Genomic DNA, 15,444 nt, shown 5'->3' on the forward strand with positions numbered 1-15,444 from the left:
AATAATAATTTATGGGGAGAAATCATTAACAGTTTGGTATTTCATGAAATAATTTCCCACTTAGAGTAATGAGTTATATATTCCACGTGCAACGAAAATTGTGCATTTAAACTGTCTCAAGATATTATAAAAGAGAAGGATAGGAAACTATAGTAATAACACAATTATGAAAGTCTAGTTTTTACTTTCTCGCAACCAGCTTATTGAACCAAGTGGATTTTACACGTTCGTTTTAAATTTTGTATTATTATTATTAAACACAAGGCTACACAATGGGCTATCTGCACTATGTCCACCACGGGTATCGAAACTTGGTTTCTAGCGATGTGACTCCGCAGACATGCCGCTGTGCCATTGTAGGAGGGGACAATTACAAAATGGCTTTACTTCCTGCAGTGAATGTGAACAGTTTTATTCATATATATCTTTGTGTGTGTATATATACAATTACATAAGTTTTCGTACAAATGGATATTTTGTTTGTTCTCCAATAGCATCTTACGCGAGCATTACAAATACACCAACTCCATTTTTCGTTTATACTAATTTTACATACATTAGTAACACATATATTTTGAAACAGTGTTTGCGCTGAGCTATATAAAGATTAATATACGTGGTCCTTTACATTGCCATGACTTGTCTTCGTTGTCACTTCTAGAAGTAGTTTGTTTCCATTAGAAAGGAATGTACTAGAAAGATGAACACTTCTGTTAATCCTTGAAAAAGTCAGAGACAGTTTCTTTGGAATAACTGACAATTCCAAGAGTTGCACCGATCCATAAAGGGGATTCCTCCTGCCTGTAAAGATGTAGCAAATAGTTTATTATTTATTAATGTGGCATTACAGTTCTATGAATACCCCATGTGTAGCTTTCATAGTATTCGCGAGAGTCTTTGTTTTCCCTCTGAATGCCAACAAAAATCTTCCATGATAGCTACTTTTACCTTACTAATGCATAGAAGGTCGATTTCCTGCTACTATAGTTGACCTGGATTCGATGCTTTCCTTGCGAGCTCTTCAGCTTTCTAGTTAGTTTTACCTCTGTATGGCCTTGCACGCAGGTGCAAGTGATGTTTTTACCAGTTATTTTCCTTTCTGTTATCCATCTGTGGACCAGTCACTCTGCATTTTACCTTTTATTTATTCGCGGACGCTCGACTTTTAACGTGAGGGTCGCGGGCTCGAATCCCCGGCACACCTGAAACATCCTTGCCCTTTCAGCTATAAGGGCATTATAACGTGACGATCAATCCCACTGTTTGTTGGTAAAAGACTAGTCTAAGAATTTGCTGTGGGCGCTGATGACTAGCTGCCTTCCCTTTAGTCTTACACTATTAAATTAAGGATGGATAGCGCAGATAGCCCTCGTGTAGCTTTGCGCGAAATTAAAAACAAAACAAACAAATAGTTATCCGTGAGCCAGTAGAAAATACTATACTGATGACACTATCTATTTCATTCTTTTTTATATTTTGTTGTTGTTAAAGCACACACAACACATGAACTGGGCTCACCACAAATATCGAAATTCAGATTTGTAACTTACCGCTGAGCAACTGGGGAACTTTGTGTTCATTGCTTTCAGTAACATAAAGAAAAGCTTGCCTTGTGGCTTCTACATTTTGATATCCACAGACCTCAGTGGCTTAACTTGTGGGAAATATCGAGGCACACGTGTTACATATGTTTGATAGTTTTCGCGCAAAGCTACAAGAGGTCTATCGGTGTTAGCCGTTACCAATTTCGAAGTTATAAACCAGAGGGAAGATAGTCACAAACATTCACAGCCAACTTTCGCGCTCGTCTTCTCAGACCGAATAGTGAGATTTATCTTTAGGATAAAGAAACACAAAGAGCGGATTTTCGTTTGGTGGTAATAGGATACGGACCACGTGACCGTATACGTGATATGTAACTCGAGTCACTATTTGTTGTTTTGCACAAACGAAACAGAGAACCAGCCTTATTTATTATCCATTACTACAATGTGGATTTGGTCTTTCCCATAAAGTGTTGTCGTATTTAATTTATAATTGAATATGTAGATCAGTAAATGTCGACATTTAGAACTGGAAAATCATTAGAATTCTCTAAATTATTTAGTTTGCAGTAGAATTACCTTAGAAAGTCGCAGAAATATAGCCGTAATATAACAAACAGAGCGGTTTGGTTTGGTTAGGTGTTGATAGTATAAAAGGTATGACAATCTTGCTACAGGTGACATAAATTGTATGTAAAGTATTTAATACAACTATAATAAAATTTACTTCTAAAATGCTACGACATTCTTGACTGCAGAATAAGGCGCTAAATATATATATGTGTGTGCACATATATATAAATATATATTTGCTTTCAGTTTGCTTTAAAGCAAAGCCGTATTAGGCTAGCTGCTGAGTCTACCGTAAGGAATCGAGCCTTGGATTTTAGCAATGTAAGTCCGTTAACTTACAACCATCCCGTATTTTCAAAGTTTATTGGTTGGTCAGTGTTAAAAGCCATGCTACACAAGGACATTTTCAGAGTATTTATATACACGCCTTTGTTCTATTTGTAACTTTGATTAATCTCATGTACCAATAATATCTCTATAAACGTCTTTTTTTTTTTTGGTGCGAGAAAGTAAGTGTAATAGAATTTAAGCAGGCAGAAATACGTGCAAATTCACATGTATTTGAAATTGACGTGTGATAATAGGTTCAGAATTAACGCAAATGAAATTGGAGAGAAATACAAACGCTGTTTCTCTGTAACAGTAAAATAAAAATTAAAACAAACTTAATACACTATTTAGTAATTCCTAAGTAAATGATGCAGAATTTTGTAGACCTAGTTTCGGCAGGAATGAGCTAGGACATGTGTATTGACGCTGATTGCTTTACTTCATGAATTTGCACAAAGTAATTTGCCTTCTTTAGGTAAAGACTAGTCGTTGCTATATCCTGTTTATTGTTAAGAAGTATACAGTAAGTAATCTTTTCTTCTCAGTATCCTAACCATGTATTTTCCAAAATCCTCACACGCGAAACTCTCAAAGGAAACCGTTCTTATAAATGCAGATTTTCTGGTGAGACAGTGGTAACTTTATAGATGTAAAACCCCTACAATCTGAAGTTCGATCCGTACTCGACGATTTTTGTTTGTTTGTTTTGAATTTCGTGCAAAGCTACTCGAGGGCAATCTGCGCTAGCCGTCTCTAATTTAGCAGTGTAAGACTAGAAGAAAGTCAGCTAGACATCACCACCAACCGCCAACTCTTAGGCTACTCTTTTACCAACGAATAGTGTGATTGACAGTCACATTATAGCGTCCCCACGGCTGAAAGGGCGAGCCTGTTTGGTGTGACAGGGATTGGAACCCAGAACTCTCGGATTACGAGTCCAGCGCCCTAATCACCAGGTCATTTCGTTTGTTTTTCTTTGTTGTTTTATGAAAGTGTATTTTTGTATTCATTAAATAAAACAAGGCCTAACTTTCTTACTTTTTCGTAAGAAAATAAAATAAACTTTTTTCCATAAAATATGATTTAAATTATCCTTATGCAATAAGAAAAGACAGTAAAATAAACTTGCTAAAGTAACTTGATTCTATGAAAAACACGTGTCTTTTAAAAAAATCCGTTTCTGTTTTTATAACTTAAGTTCGTACGAGTTTCAAGTTTCATAATTTTTACACCAGTTAATATTACATACATATTATATAAAACACCATACTATTATATCAAAAGCTGTATATAAAATAATAACATAATCAAACAGGATCGATTTCTTGGATTAAATGGATGGTGTGTGATCGATCTTCCTTATGTAACTGATTCATCGTTTCCTGAAACAAAAGTAGGAACGTAACATACATTAGGGAGCGTGATATAACGTATTTTGTAGAACCGAAAATAAACGCACGTTATCTGTTCTGCATCAACCACACCAATCAGCGCTCTCTTCTGTTAAAGTTTCAGCAGCTCAGGGCTGAGACGTGTGTACATTTCCTTGTTTGTAACATCACCAGTTATAGCCAGTATTCTAACTAATAATTCACTGTGAACACGAGCTATACCGAACAACAACAAAAAAGGTTTAACAATATATCTCATGAATAATGAAAATAGTCAGTTAAATGAAATGGGAACCTTTGTGGTTTGTATACCTGACTAATCGATACGAGTCGAGGACTGACTGCTGCTACTTTCGGCTTTTCTTTGTTCTCCATTCGCCTCTGGGAATATTCCTCGCGCTGTACGACTTGAGTTACGTACGGCTTTTTTCCTTTTCCGGTAGTCTAATCGAAGACGGCAGTTTTCGGGGAAAAGATGAAACAACTTGCGTACCACAACTTCACGTGAGTCAATGGCGATCCTGACCACCTGTTGTAGAAGGTCTGTGCGAGACGGTAGCTTCATTGCAGGAATATATACCTTGGTAAGGTTGTGTTTTATTTGCTCCGGAACTTAGTGGCTACATCATTTATTATGCCTACCTATAAGAAACATCTAGTTTGGCTGATAAGAGTAAATTTCGTAACATATAAAAGTCACTGTACTTATTTAAAAAACACACCTTGGCCAGTTTTAAGGATGTGTGTTAAACTTTGGCATATACATTCGAAAAATCGTTTTAACAGTTTTCAAAAGTATATTTTAAACTATATTGTTACGATAACTTGTCAATAGCAAGCGTACATTTGTTTGTTAGATTGATTTTTGTTGTCTTTGATACCTAAACCTCAAACACATGGTCTGCCTTTTTCTGAAAGGATCCAGACTTGTGATGTTTATAACCAGCGTCTTGTATAACTAAGCATTACATGCAGGTTCTGTCTTTACTGGGGCCCCGCTAATACAGCGTTAAGTCTACGGACTTACAATGCTAAAATCAGGAGTTCGATTCCCATTGGATAGACTCATCATAGAAACAGTCTTCAATGAAAACCATCATACCTTACTAATATTTATACCAAGTGTTTTTTAACACCCATTACACTTTATTAATATTTATACCCACTGATTTTGATACCTATTAGACTTAATTAATGTTTATACCTCGTCATTTTTATACCTATTAGACTAACTAATGTTTATACGAAGTAATTTTTGATACCTACGAAACTTTATTAATGTTTATACCTAGTGATTTTGGATGTCTATTACACTTTATTAATGCTTATACGTAGTGATTTTCATACCTATTAGACGTTTTTAATGTCTAATTTTAGTGATTTTCATACCTATTAGACATTTTTAATGTCTACTTTTAGTGATTTTTGATACCTATTAGACTTTATTAATGTTTACACCTAGTGATTTTTATATCTATTAAACAGTATTAATGCTTATAACTAGTGATTGTGATACCTATTAGAATTTATTAATGTTTATACCAAGTGATTTTTGATACCTCTTAGACTTCATTAATGTTTATTTCAAGTGACTTTGATACATATTAGCTGCATTAATATTTATACATAGTGAATTTTGATCCTATTAAACTTTATTAATGTTTACACCTAGTGATTCTTCATACCTATTAGATTTTATTAATGTTTATAACTCGTGATTCTTGATACCTATTAGACTTTATTAATGTTTATTTCTAGTGATTATTATACCTATTAGACTTTATAAATGCTTATTTCTAGTGATTTGGAATATCTATTAGACTTTATTAATGTTTATTTCTAGTGATTTTATACCTATTAAACATTATTAATGCTTATACCTAGTGATTTTGATACCTATTAGACTACATTAAGGTTTATACCTCATCATTTTTATTCACTATTATACTTTATTAATGTTTATACCTAGTGATTCCTGTTACCTTATTACACTTTTTTAATGTATAACCTATTATATTTTATTAATGTTTATACCTAGTGATTCCTGTTACCTTATTACACTTTTTTAATGTATAACCTATTATATTTTATTAATGTTTATACCTAGTGATTCCTGTTACCTTATTACACTTTTTTAATGTTAATACCTATTATATTTTATTAATGTTTATTTCTAGTGATTTTTGATGCCTATTAGACATTATTAATGTTAATGCATTGTGATTCTTGTTACCTATAAGTCTTTATTAATGTTATCTCCTATTGATTTGTATGCCTATTAAACATTATTAAGGTTTATGTCTAGTTATTTTGATAGCTATTAGCTGTGTTAATGTTCATACATAAAGATTTTGATATGTATTAGACTTTATTAATGATTATTAGTGATTTTCATACCTATTAGACGTTAGTAATGTTTTTCTTCTGATTTTTATACCTAGTAAACATTGTTGATGCTTATACCCAGTGATTTTGATACTTATTAGCTGTATTAATGTTTATACCTAATGTTTTTTGATACGCATTATACTTTATTAATGATTATTGCTAGTGATTTTTGACACTTATTAAAGTTTATTAATGTTTATTCCTAGTGATTTTTATACCTCTTATACGTAACTAATGTATACACTAAGTAGTTTTTCATACCTATGAGACTTCACTAATGTGTATGCCTAGTAATTTTTGACACCTATTACTCTTTATTAATGTTAATACCTAGTGATTCTTGATATCTATAAGACTTTATTAATGTTATCACGTATTGACTTTTATGCCTATCAAACATTATTAATGCTTATGTGTAGCTATTTTGATACTTATAAGGTATCAGACTTTACTAATGTTTATTTCTAGTAATGTTTATACCTATTAGACTTTGTTAATGCTACTACCTAGTTATTTTTATTTACTATTACACTTTATTAATGTTTATATATAGTGATTCTTGATACCTATTATACTTTATTAATGTTAATATATATTAGACTTTATTATGTTTATTTCTAGTGATTTTTATACATATTAGCTGTATTAATGTTTATTTTTAGATATTTTTGATACTTACTAGACTTTATTAATGTTTAAATGTTTATTGAAATCATTTAGTGATTTTTATACCTATTAAACATTAATAATGCCTATAACTTGTGATTGTGATACCTATTAGACTTTATTGATATTTATACCTAGTGATTCCTGATACCTATAAGACTTTATTAATGTCTATAACTGGTGATTTTTCACACCTATTAGGCTTCATTAATGTTTATATCTAGTGATTTGTGATAGCTATTACTCTTTATTACTGTTTATTTCTAGTGATTTTTACGCCTATTACACTTTATTAGTGTTAATACCTAGTGATTCTTGACACCTATAAGTCTTTATTAATGTTATCACCTATTGATTTTTACGCCTATTAAACATTTTTAATTCTTATGTCTAGTTATATTCATACCTATTAGACTTTATTATGTTTATATTTAGCGATTTTCCCCCTTAGACTTTATTAATGTTTTTACAAGTGAATTTTGATACCTATTAATGTTTTTTAATGTTTACACCTAGTGATTTTTATACTTATTAGACATAACTAATGTATTAACGAAGTAATTTTTGACACCGATAAGACTTCATTATTGTTTATACCGAGTAATTTTTAACACCTATTACACTTTATTAATGTTAATACCTAGTGATTCTTGATACCTATAAGACTTTTTAATATTATCACCTATTGACATTTTTGCCTATTAAACATTATAAATGCTTATGTCGAGCTGTATTAATGTTTATACCCAATAATTTTTCATACGTATTAGACTTTATTATTGATTATTTTTAGTGATTTTGACCCTTAATAGACTTTATTAATGTTTATTGCTTGAGAGTTTTGATAACTATTACACTTTACTAATGTTTATTTCTAGTGATGTTTATACCTATTAGACTTTATTAATGTTACCACCGAGTGACTTTTACACCTATTAAACATAAATAATGCTTATAACTAGCGATTGTGATACATATCAGACTATACTAATGTTTATATCTAGTGATTTTTGATACCTCTTAGACTTTATTAATATTTATTCCTAGTGATTCCTGATATCTATAAGATTTTATTAATGTTTATAACTGGTGATTTTTGATACCTATTGGACTTTATTAATGTTTATTCCTAGTGATTCTTGATACCTATCAGTCTTTATTAATGTTATCACCTATTGATTTTTATGCCTATTAAACATTATAATGCTTTTTTCTAGTTATTTTGATACCTATTAGACTTTTTATTGTTTCTTTCGAGTGATTTTTATACCTGTTAAATCTTAATATTGCTTATAACTAGCGATTGTGATACCTATCAGACTATACTAATGTTTATATCTAGTGATTTTTGATACCTCTTAGACTTTATTAATATTTATTCCTAGTGATTTCTGATATCTATAAGATTTTATTAATGTTTATAACTGGTGATTTTTGATACCTATTGGACTCTATTAATGTTTATACCTAGTGGTTTTTGATACCTCTTAGACTTTATTTATGTTTATAACAAATGATTTTTTATACCTATTACCATTTATTAATGCTTATAACTAGTGATTTTTGATACCTATAAGACTTCATTAATTTTTATAAATGGTGATTTTTGATACCCATTAGACTTTATTAATTTTATAACAATTGATTTTTGATACTTATTAAAGCTTATTAATGTTTATTCCTAGTAATTTTTATACCTCTTTGACATAACTAATGTATATACAAAGTCATTTTTGATACCTTTGAGACTTCATTAATGTTTATACCTAGTTATTTTTTACACTTCTTTACACTTTATTACTGATTATTTCTAGTGATTTTTAACACCTATTACACTTTATTGATGTTAATACTTGACGATTCTTGATACCTATAAGACTTTATTAATTTGATTTTGATTTTATGCATATTAAACATTATTAGTGTTTACGTCTAGTTATTTTGATACGTACAAGCTGTAGTAATGATTATTTCTAGTAATTTTTGACACCTATTAGACTTTTTTAATCTTTATTTCTAGTGATTTTTAGTTACCTATTAGACTTTACTAATGTTTATTTCTAGTGATGTTTATACCTATTAGACTTTGTTAATGTCCTACTAATTTTTATTTACTATTCGACGTTATTAATGTTTATAACTAGTTATTCTTGATGCCTATTATACTTTATTAATGTTAATAGCTATTACATCTTATTAATGTTCATTTCTAGTGACTTTTGATACGTATTAGCTGTGTTAATGTTTATACCAAGTGATTTTTGATACCTATCAAACTTTATTAATGTTTATTTTATAGTGATTTGTATACCTATTAGACATTATTAATGATTATTTCTAGTAATTGTTGATACCTAAGCCTGAAACGAAAGATTATTCATCGACCATGAATTTACTGAGAAAGAAATATTGGAGTTAAAGAATGATTATTATCTTTAAATAGTTTTGCAGTACATCGTGCGATGACTGCATTAATGTTCGTTATGTTTTGAACGTTTTCTGGTTTGATTAAACTTTATAAGTCCCGTCATGGCCAGGTGGTTAAGGCACTCGATTCGTAAGTTGAAGATCGTTGGTACGATTCCCCCTCACATCAAAGATGCTCGCCCTATCAGGCGTGGGAACGTTATAATGTGCGGTTCATCCCACTATTCGTTGGTTAAAGAGTAGCCCAAGAGTTGGCGGTGGGTGGTTATGACTAGCTACCTACCCTCTAGTTTTACACTGCCAAATAAGAGATGGCTAGCGCAGATAGCCCTCGTGTAGCCTTGCGCGTAGTTGAAAACAAACCAAACCAATTAAACTTTATAAAGATAGAAGTTTTGAAAGGAAGGTAGAAAGGACAATAGTTCATTAACTTAAGTTTGGTATAATTTTTATGTCAGATCCATATCAAGTAAAAACATTTTTTTTTCATAACTGAATTTACAGGGGATTATTAAATGCTATTATTAAATGTTTTGTCGTAGGCTGACCTCGCTCGCAGGAGAGGATTCAGTAAACAATAAAAAAAAAACACTTGAGCATAAGAAAATGAAACAAATGATTTTTTTAAAATACAGATTAGTGACTTCATGTACAAAGGAAAGGTATGATTCGTGTAACATGTTAAGATCGTTTGTTTTACAGTTTTAGAGCAAAGTTATGTAAAATGCTGTCTATTTGTCCTTAATTTTGAATTAATATACTCATAGACTATATACGTTTGACCGAGTACTGTGATTTGACCGTTACTCCTATACCGCATCCATGACTTAAAACTTTAAAATGATGTGAAAACGTTTTAAGCCTGGCATGGTCAGGTGGTTAAGTCTTGCTTTCGAATCTCCCTCACACCAAACATGCTCGCCCTTTCAGCCATGGGGGCGTTATAATGTGCGGTCAATCCCAATCCCACTATTCGTTGGTAAAAGAGTAGCCCAAGAGTTAGCGGTGGGTGACGATGACTAGCCACATTCCCTCTTGTCTTACGCTGCTAAATTAGGGACGACTAGCGCAGATAGTCCTTATGTAGCTTTGCCCGAAAATTCAAAACAAACAAAAAAAGAACATTTAATTTCTTGGAAAATATAGAAAACTTTAACACTTATTTGTGTAACATAGAAAACTTTAACATAGTGTTTTACTTAATTGTGTAACACAGGAAGCTTTAACATAGTGTTTTACTTAATTGTGTAACATAGGAAGCTTTAACATATTGTTTTATTTTTTTTGTTATATAGGATGTTTTAACATAATCTTTTACTTCCTTGCTTTACGCAAAATGTTATTACAGTGGAAAAACCAGTACAGACTGTTTAATAGATATAACACCAATAAATGTAAAAATTAAACAAATAAAAAGTGTCGTATGTTGTACCTTTGTGTGTTTTTTCTTTGTCTATGAAGTTAATATATATACTTTTTCTAATTGAGATATTCTATCATAATTATTCTTAAGCTAAGCCTGACTAAGTCGATGAAGTGTGACGTTTGTTAGAGTTGACTTCAACTGATCATGACATAGCCGTAATTATTACTTGTCTAAATGTCACGAGAGAGAAGAAATACTAGCAATGGTTTCGTAATGTAAAACTAATGTTTAATAACGAAGATTAAGCCTATACATGCAACTTTATATTTACAAGGTTCAAACGTTCCGGAATAACTTATTCCATTTTCAGCGAAAATTTGAAAACCATGCTGCAAAAATTATTATTACTAAATTTATAAAAAAATATAACATAATTATTAATTTATTTAGTTATTAGGAAAAACGGTAAATGGACTGACAAAACTATGTTTGTATATGTTTTACACAACAGTTGAGTTACGTGTGATAATTTACAAAAATTTTAGGTCTAAAGAGCACTGTGAATCATTAAGGGTCAGATGGTCTTTAGCAATGAGCAGACTTTCTTTAATGTAGAGTTCAAGGTATGAAGATCCTGTAGTAATGATAGAGAAATCATTAAATGAAATATTGTAACCTATGGTTTCACAACGTGAACAAATGGATGAATGGTTGGGTTTAAGTACTGAATAGTTGGTTTTGTTCGATACTCCTAAATGTTCATTGACTCTAGTTTTCAGTGGCATTTCATTATTTCAATATACATGACCTTACAGTCACTACACGTATATTTATACACGAGCCTTGACCTGAGGTTAGAGATTTGACCTTTGTATTGAAACAGGCATTTTATGCGGACTCTAGATCTGTATGTTATTCTAAGCTGAATTATGAAAGTAGTTTTTTTTATTAGGGTTAAGAATTGTTTCTTAAATGGTAGAGATTGCGAGTCTATAAAAGAAAGGGAGACAACGAGGGCAAATTTGGAGATTTTTTATACATTGGCTGGTGGTTGACATTTGTTGTTTAGGAAATTGCATGTAATCTTCGTTAGAAAATCAGCCATTAATTAAAACATAGAAGGGTAATTTATTCGTCTAAAATAAAATAATTAGAGCAAATATTGAAAATTTTGTTTAAGAATGATATAACCAGATTACCTTTGAAGACGTTAGGGATAAAACTATTGAAATTGGTGTAGAGACCATTGAAAGACCTTTTTATGATAAACAGAGGTAGAAAAATGTTTACCTTCTTTGGTAATCCTGACATCTAGGAACGGTAAAAAGTCATTTTCTTAAGAGTTTGGAAGTGAATTTGACATTGGGGTGTTGGGATTTAAGATAAGACAGGAACATAGAAACGTTGTAACACGATTTTCAGAATTCACTGAAGATGGAGTAAATTGTTCCGAAACGTTCGAACCTTGTATATATAGAAGGAGTAATATTAATCGATAATCGAAACGTGGTCAACCATTATTTTAATTTGGCTCTAATCTAAAATGAATGCGATTTTTATAATCCAAACTTCAGAATATGTTAAGAGCCAGAAATTACCAAATAATATGAACAGTGATGACATTCAAAGTTAGACATTTAGAATACTCAAAAACATATTTCGCACCAAATTACTGACTTGTTCATTATTGACATTGGTTTTGGAATACTAACACACCTTGTTTCGCATTTAGAATAATATAATTTTGATTCTGTATAAAAGTCACTAATAATTTGATCAGACTAACTTTATATCAGCTCTATGTATAGGTTTGTATTGAAGTATTAAGAGTTCAAATACGTTTTAGTTTTACCAGTTGTTTTTTAATATTTGGAGTAGATTTAAGTCTTATTTGGTTTTTAGTAACGAGTAGATTTAAGTCTTATTTGGTTTTTAGTAACGAGTAGATTTAAGTCTTATTTGGTTTTTAGTAACGAGTAGATTTAAGTCTTATTTGGTTTTTAGTAACGAGTAGATTTAAGTCTTATTTGGTTTTTAGTAACGTTAAAATTTGGAAAAGGTTTATACTGAATGTTATTATTTCGAATAAGATTCAACTTTATTAATGTTTACTTCTGATCAAACCACTTTACTTACTTGGTAATAACTAAAGATATACCCAGTAAAAAATATAACTAACAAAACATGCTTCTATCAACTTTCATTATAACAACTGAGATCTTTATTCTTAATCAGTAAGTAGTGGTATTATAACAAATAGAAAATGTTTCAATATTACAAGGTATGTAGTGGTATTATAACAACTAGAAAATATCTCAGTATTACTAGGTATCTAGTGATATTCTAAACTAAAATATGTTTCAACCTTAAAAGATACATTATGTTACTATAACAACTGTAACATGTTTTAGTCTTAACAGGTATTATAAACTGCATCATATTTCAGCCTTAAAATTTATATATTGGTGTTATAACAAATAGAAAGTGATCTGGACTTACAAGGTAAATAGTAGTGTTATAAACTAGAACAAATGTCAGCCTTAAAAGATATGTATTGGTATTATAGTCATTAGAAAAGGTTTCGTTCATACTAAGTATACTAGGTCTTATTGTAACAACTAGGACACGTTACAGTCCTAATTGGCATACATATTAATATTTTAACAACTAGAACATATTTCATATCTCTTAAGTGTACAGTGGTATTATACCCATTAGAAAACATTTCAATTTTACAAGGTATATAACGGTATTGTAAAAACTTCAATAACAAAAATAACACTAAAAAAAGCAAATATGTTCTAATTTCCTCGTATCTACGGTACTGATGGTATTTATTATTCTGTTTCAAAGCACAGAAGTAACACTTAAACCAATCAATAAGCTTATTGGATCAATAACAAATACAAATAAACAACTGTAACACAAAATTAGTAATCAATCAAAATATTTTGTGTAGTTTTGTGTAACTAATGTATTGTATTTTGCAAATAATTTGCCACACCTCCAAAGAAATTTCTTGTGATACACGCTCATTAAGAGAGGTTAACATTCCCTCTAGCATGAAATAAACAAACTCATGAAATGAAAAACAGAGAACACGACAGTATCGTCTCAGTTCAGTTGAACATATATTAATATTGTACGTAGAATATTTTACTCTGTATTGCCTATGGGTATATTGAAAATTTTCATAACTGATGTCAGTATTAATTACGTTTTCTAATTAAAATATTTCATTAATCAAGGCGTTTGCTGACCGATCATAAAAATCAATGTTACTAATGCATCTTTCTTAATCATAAATATTACTAAAATTTATTCGAAACAACTACGCGATTCCAGGGAATATTCCGATCACGTTAATTACGTTTATAACATTATATGACGAAAAATACAATACTTGTTTACGTAGAAACTGAACTTTCCACCAGAAAAAATTGTTTTTCTATATGTGTTAGATATTCTTTTTCAATTGCAGTCCCGCGTTGCCAGGTGGTTAAGGCGTTCGACTTATAATGCGAGGGTCGCGGGTTCGAATCCCTCTTACATCAATCATGCTCGCCCTTTCAGCCGTGAGGGTGCTATAAGCCCATCCCACAATTCATTGGTGAAAGAATAGCCGAAGAGTTTGTAAGTAGTCACGTTTAACTGTCTTCCCTTTAGTCTTACGCTGTCAAATTGAAGACGGCTAGTGCAGATAGCCCTCCTGTAGCTTTGTGAGAAATTCAAAAACTCACACAAACATATCTTTCTTTTAAAGTGGGCACACAACACAGTAAAATGAGGCTTAGCTCTAATACAAAGAAACAAACCAAATTAAATAGACAATAACGAATTACTATTTAATATACATTTGTATGCACTTGAGAACAAACTGTCGAGATGTCACAATATGTAAAACTAGTGAAAAATTCTTAATAATAATACTGTTTATTTAATTCCTTCTTTATATGTTTAAAAGAATGGAATTACAGAGAGTTAATATAAATAAAGTGTAGTTTCTTTATTTTCCTGTTTTAATTTGAAATTAATTTACCATAAGAAAAGTAGGTTTGTTATACTTTAGTTCCCGTACAGTAAAACATATATTAGCGGACAAACAGCTATCATTGTACAACTAAAGTCTATTGCTTGTAACTAGGAAAAGAGCAACTGTCTTTCAAAAGATTTGAAGGAAGAACATTTTATTTTCCAGCCAGCAATTTGCAAATAGTTTTTTTTTTGTGCCTTTAGTAGTTTAGACTCGAGATGCATTTCTTTGTTTTTATTCGTCAATAAAAGCAAGTCGAGTTTCTTGTGTGTCTCTCTCTCTGGTATTTGGGTATATTTATGTGTATACCCAGGAGAGTCAGGTACACTAGACCTCTTCCTCCTTCCATTACTTAGGTGGAATGGCCTGATTAATATATTTAGAATAAATACAAAATGGCTGAAGTAATAGCATAATTTTAAATCTGGTCCCTTCCAGGGCAATGTCCATGTTTATTGTTCTTTCATTTTTTTAATAAGTCTGGAACGTATGTGGCCTGTTTTATTTTAGCACTATTTTATTATTATTATTTTAAATTTGATTTTATCTTAAAGATCTGATGTACAAGTTTAACGGGGAGAGGTGTTTAGGTCTATCTTCATCATATGTGCAATATCTGTCTAGTTCGCATAACAACTCATTTTCTCGCCAATTTTTATCAAAATATTTTATTGTATTATGTAGAAGTCTATCTGGTGTTGTTTGTGTATTTGAGTAATTGTCCAT

The 15,444-nt window shown here is 30.8% G+C and overlaps 1 protein-coding gene across 1 annotated transcript in view; it reads left to right on the forward strand.

Moving 5' to 3' along the window:
• The first annotated feature begins 3,967 nt into the window (after window positions 1-3,967).
• Window positions 3,968-15,444, forward strand: part of LOC143236081 (uncharacterized) — a 75,452-nt gene continuing 63,975 nt past the window's right edge. Inside the window, exon 1 of the mRNA XM_076474351.1 lies at window positions 3,968-4,422. Within this exon, the coding sequence (XP_076330466.1) occupies window positions 4,351-4,422 (72 nt within the window). The 5' untranslated portion in view covers window positions 3,968-4,350. The remainder of the gene's footprint in view (window positions 4,423-15,444) is intronic.

Source organism: Tachypleus tridentatus, chromosome 2 (assembly GCF_004210375.1).
Source record: "Tachypleus tridentatus isolate NWPU-2018 chromosome 2, ASM421037v1, whole genome shotgun sequence".
NCBI lineage: Eukaryota > Metazoa > Arthropoda > Merostomata > Xiphosura > Limulidae > Tachypleus > Tachypleus tridentatus.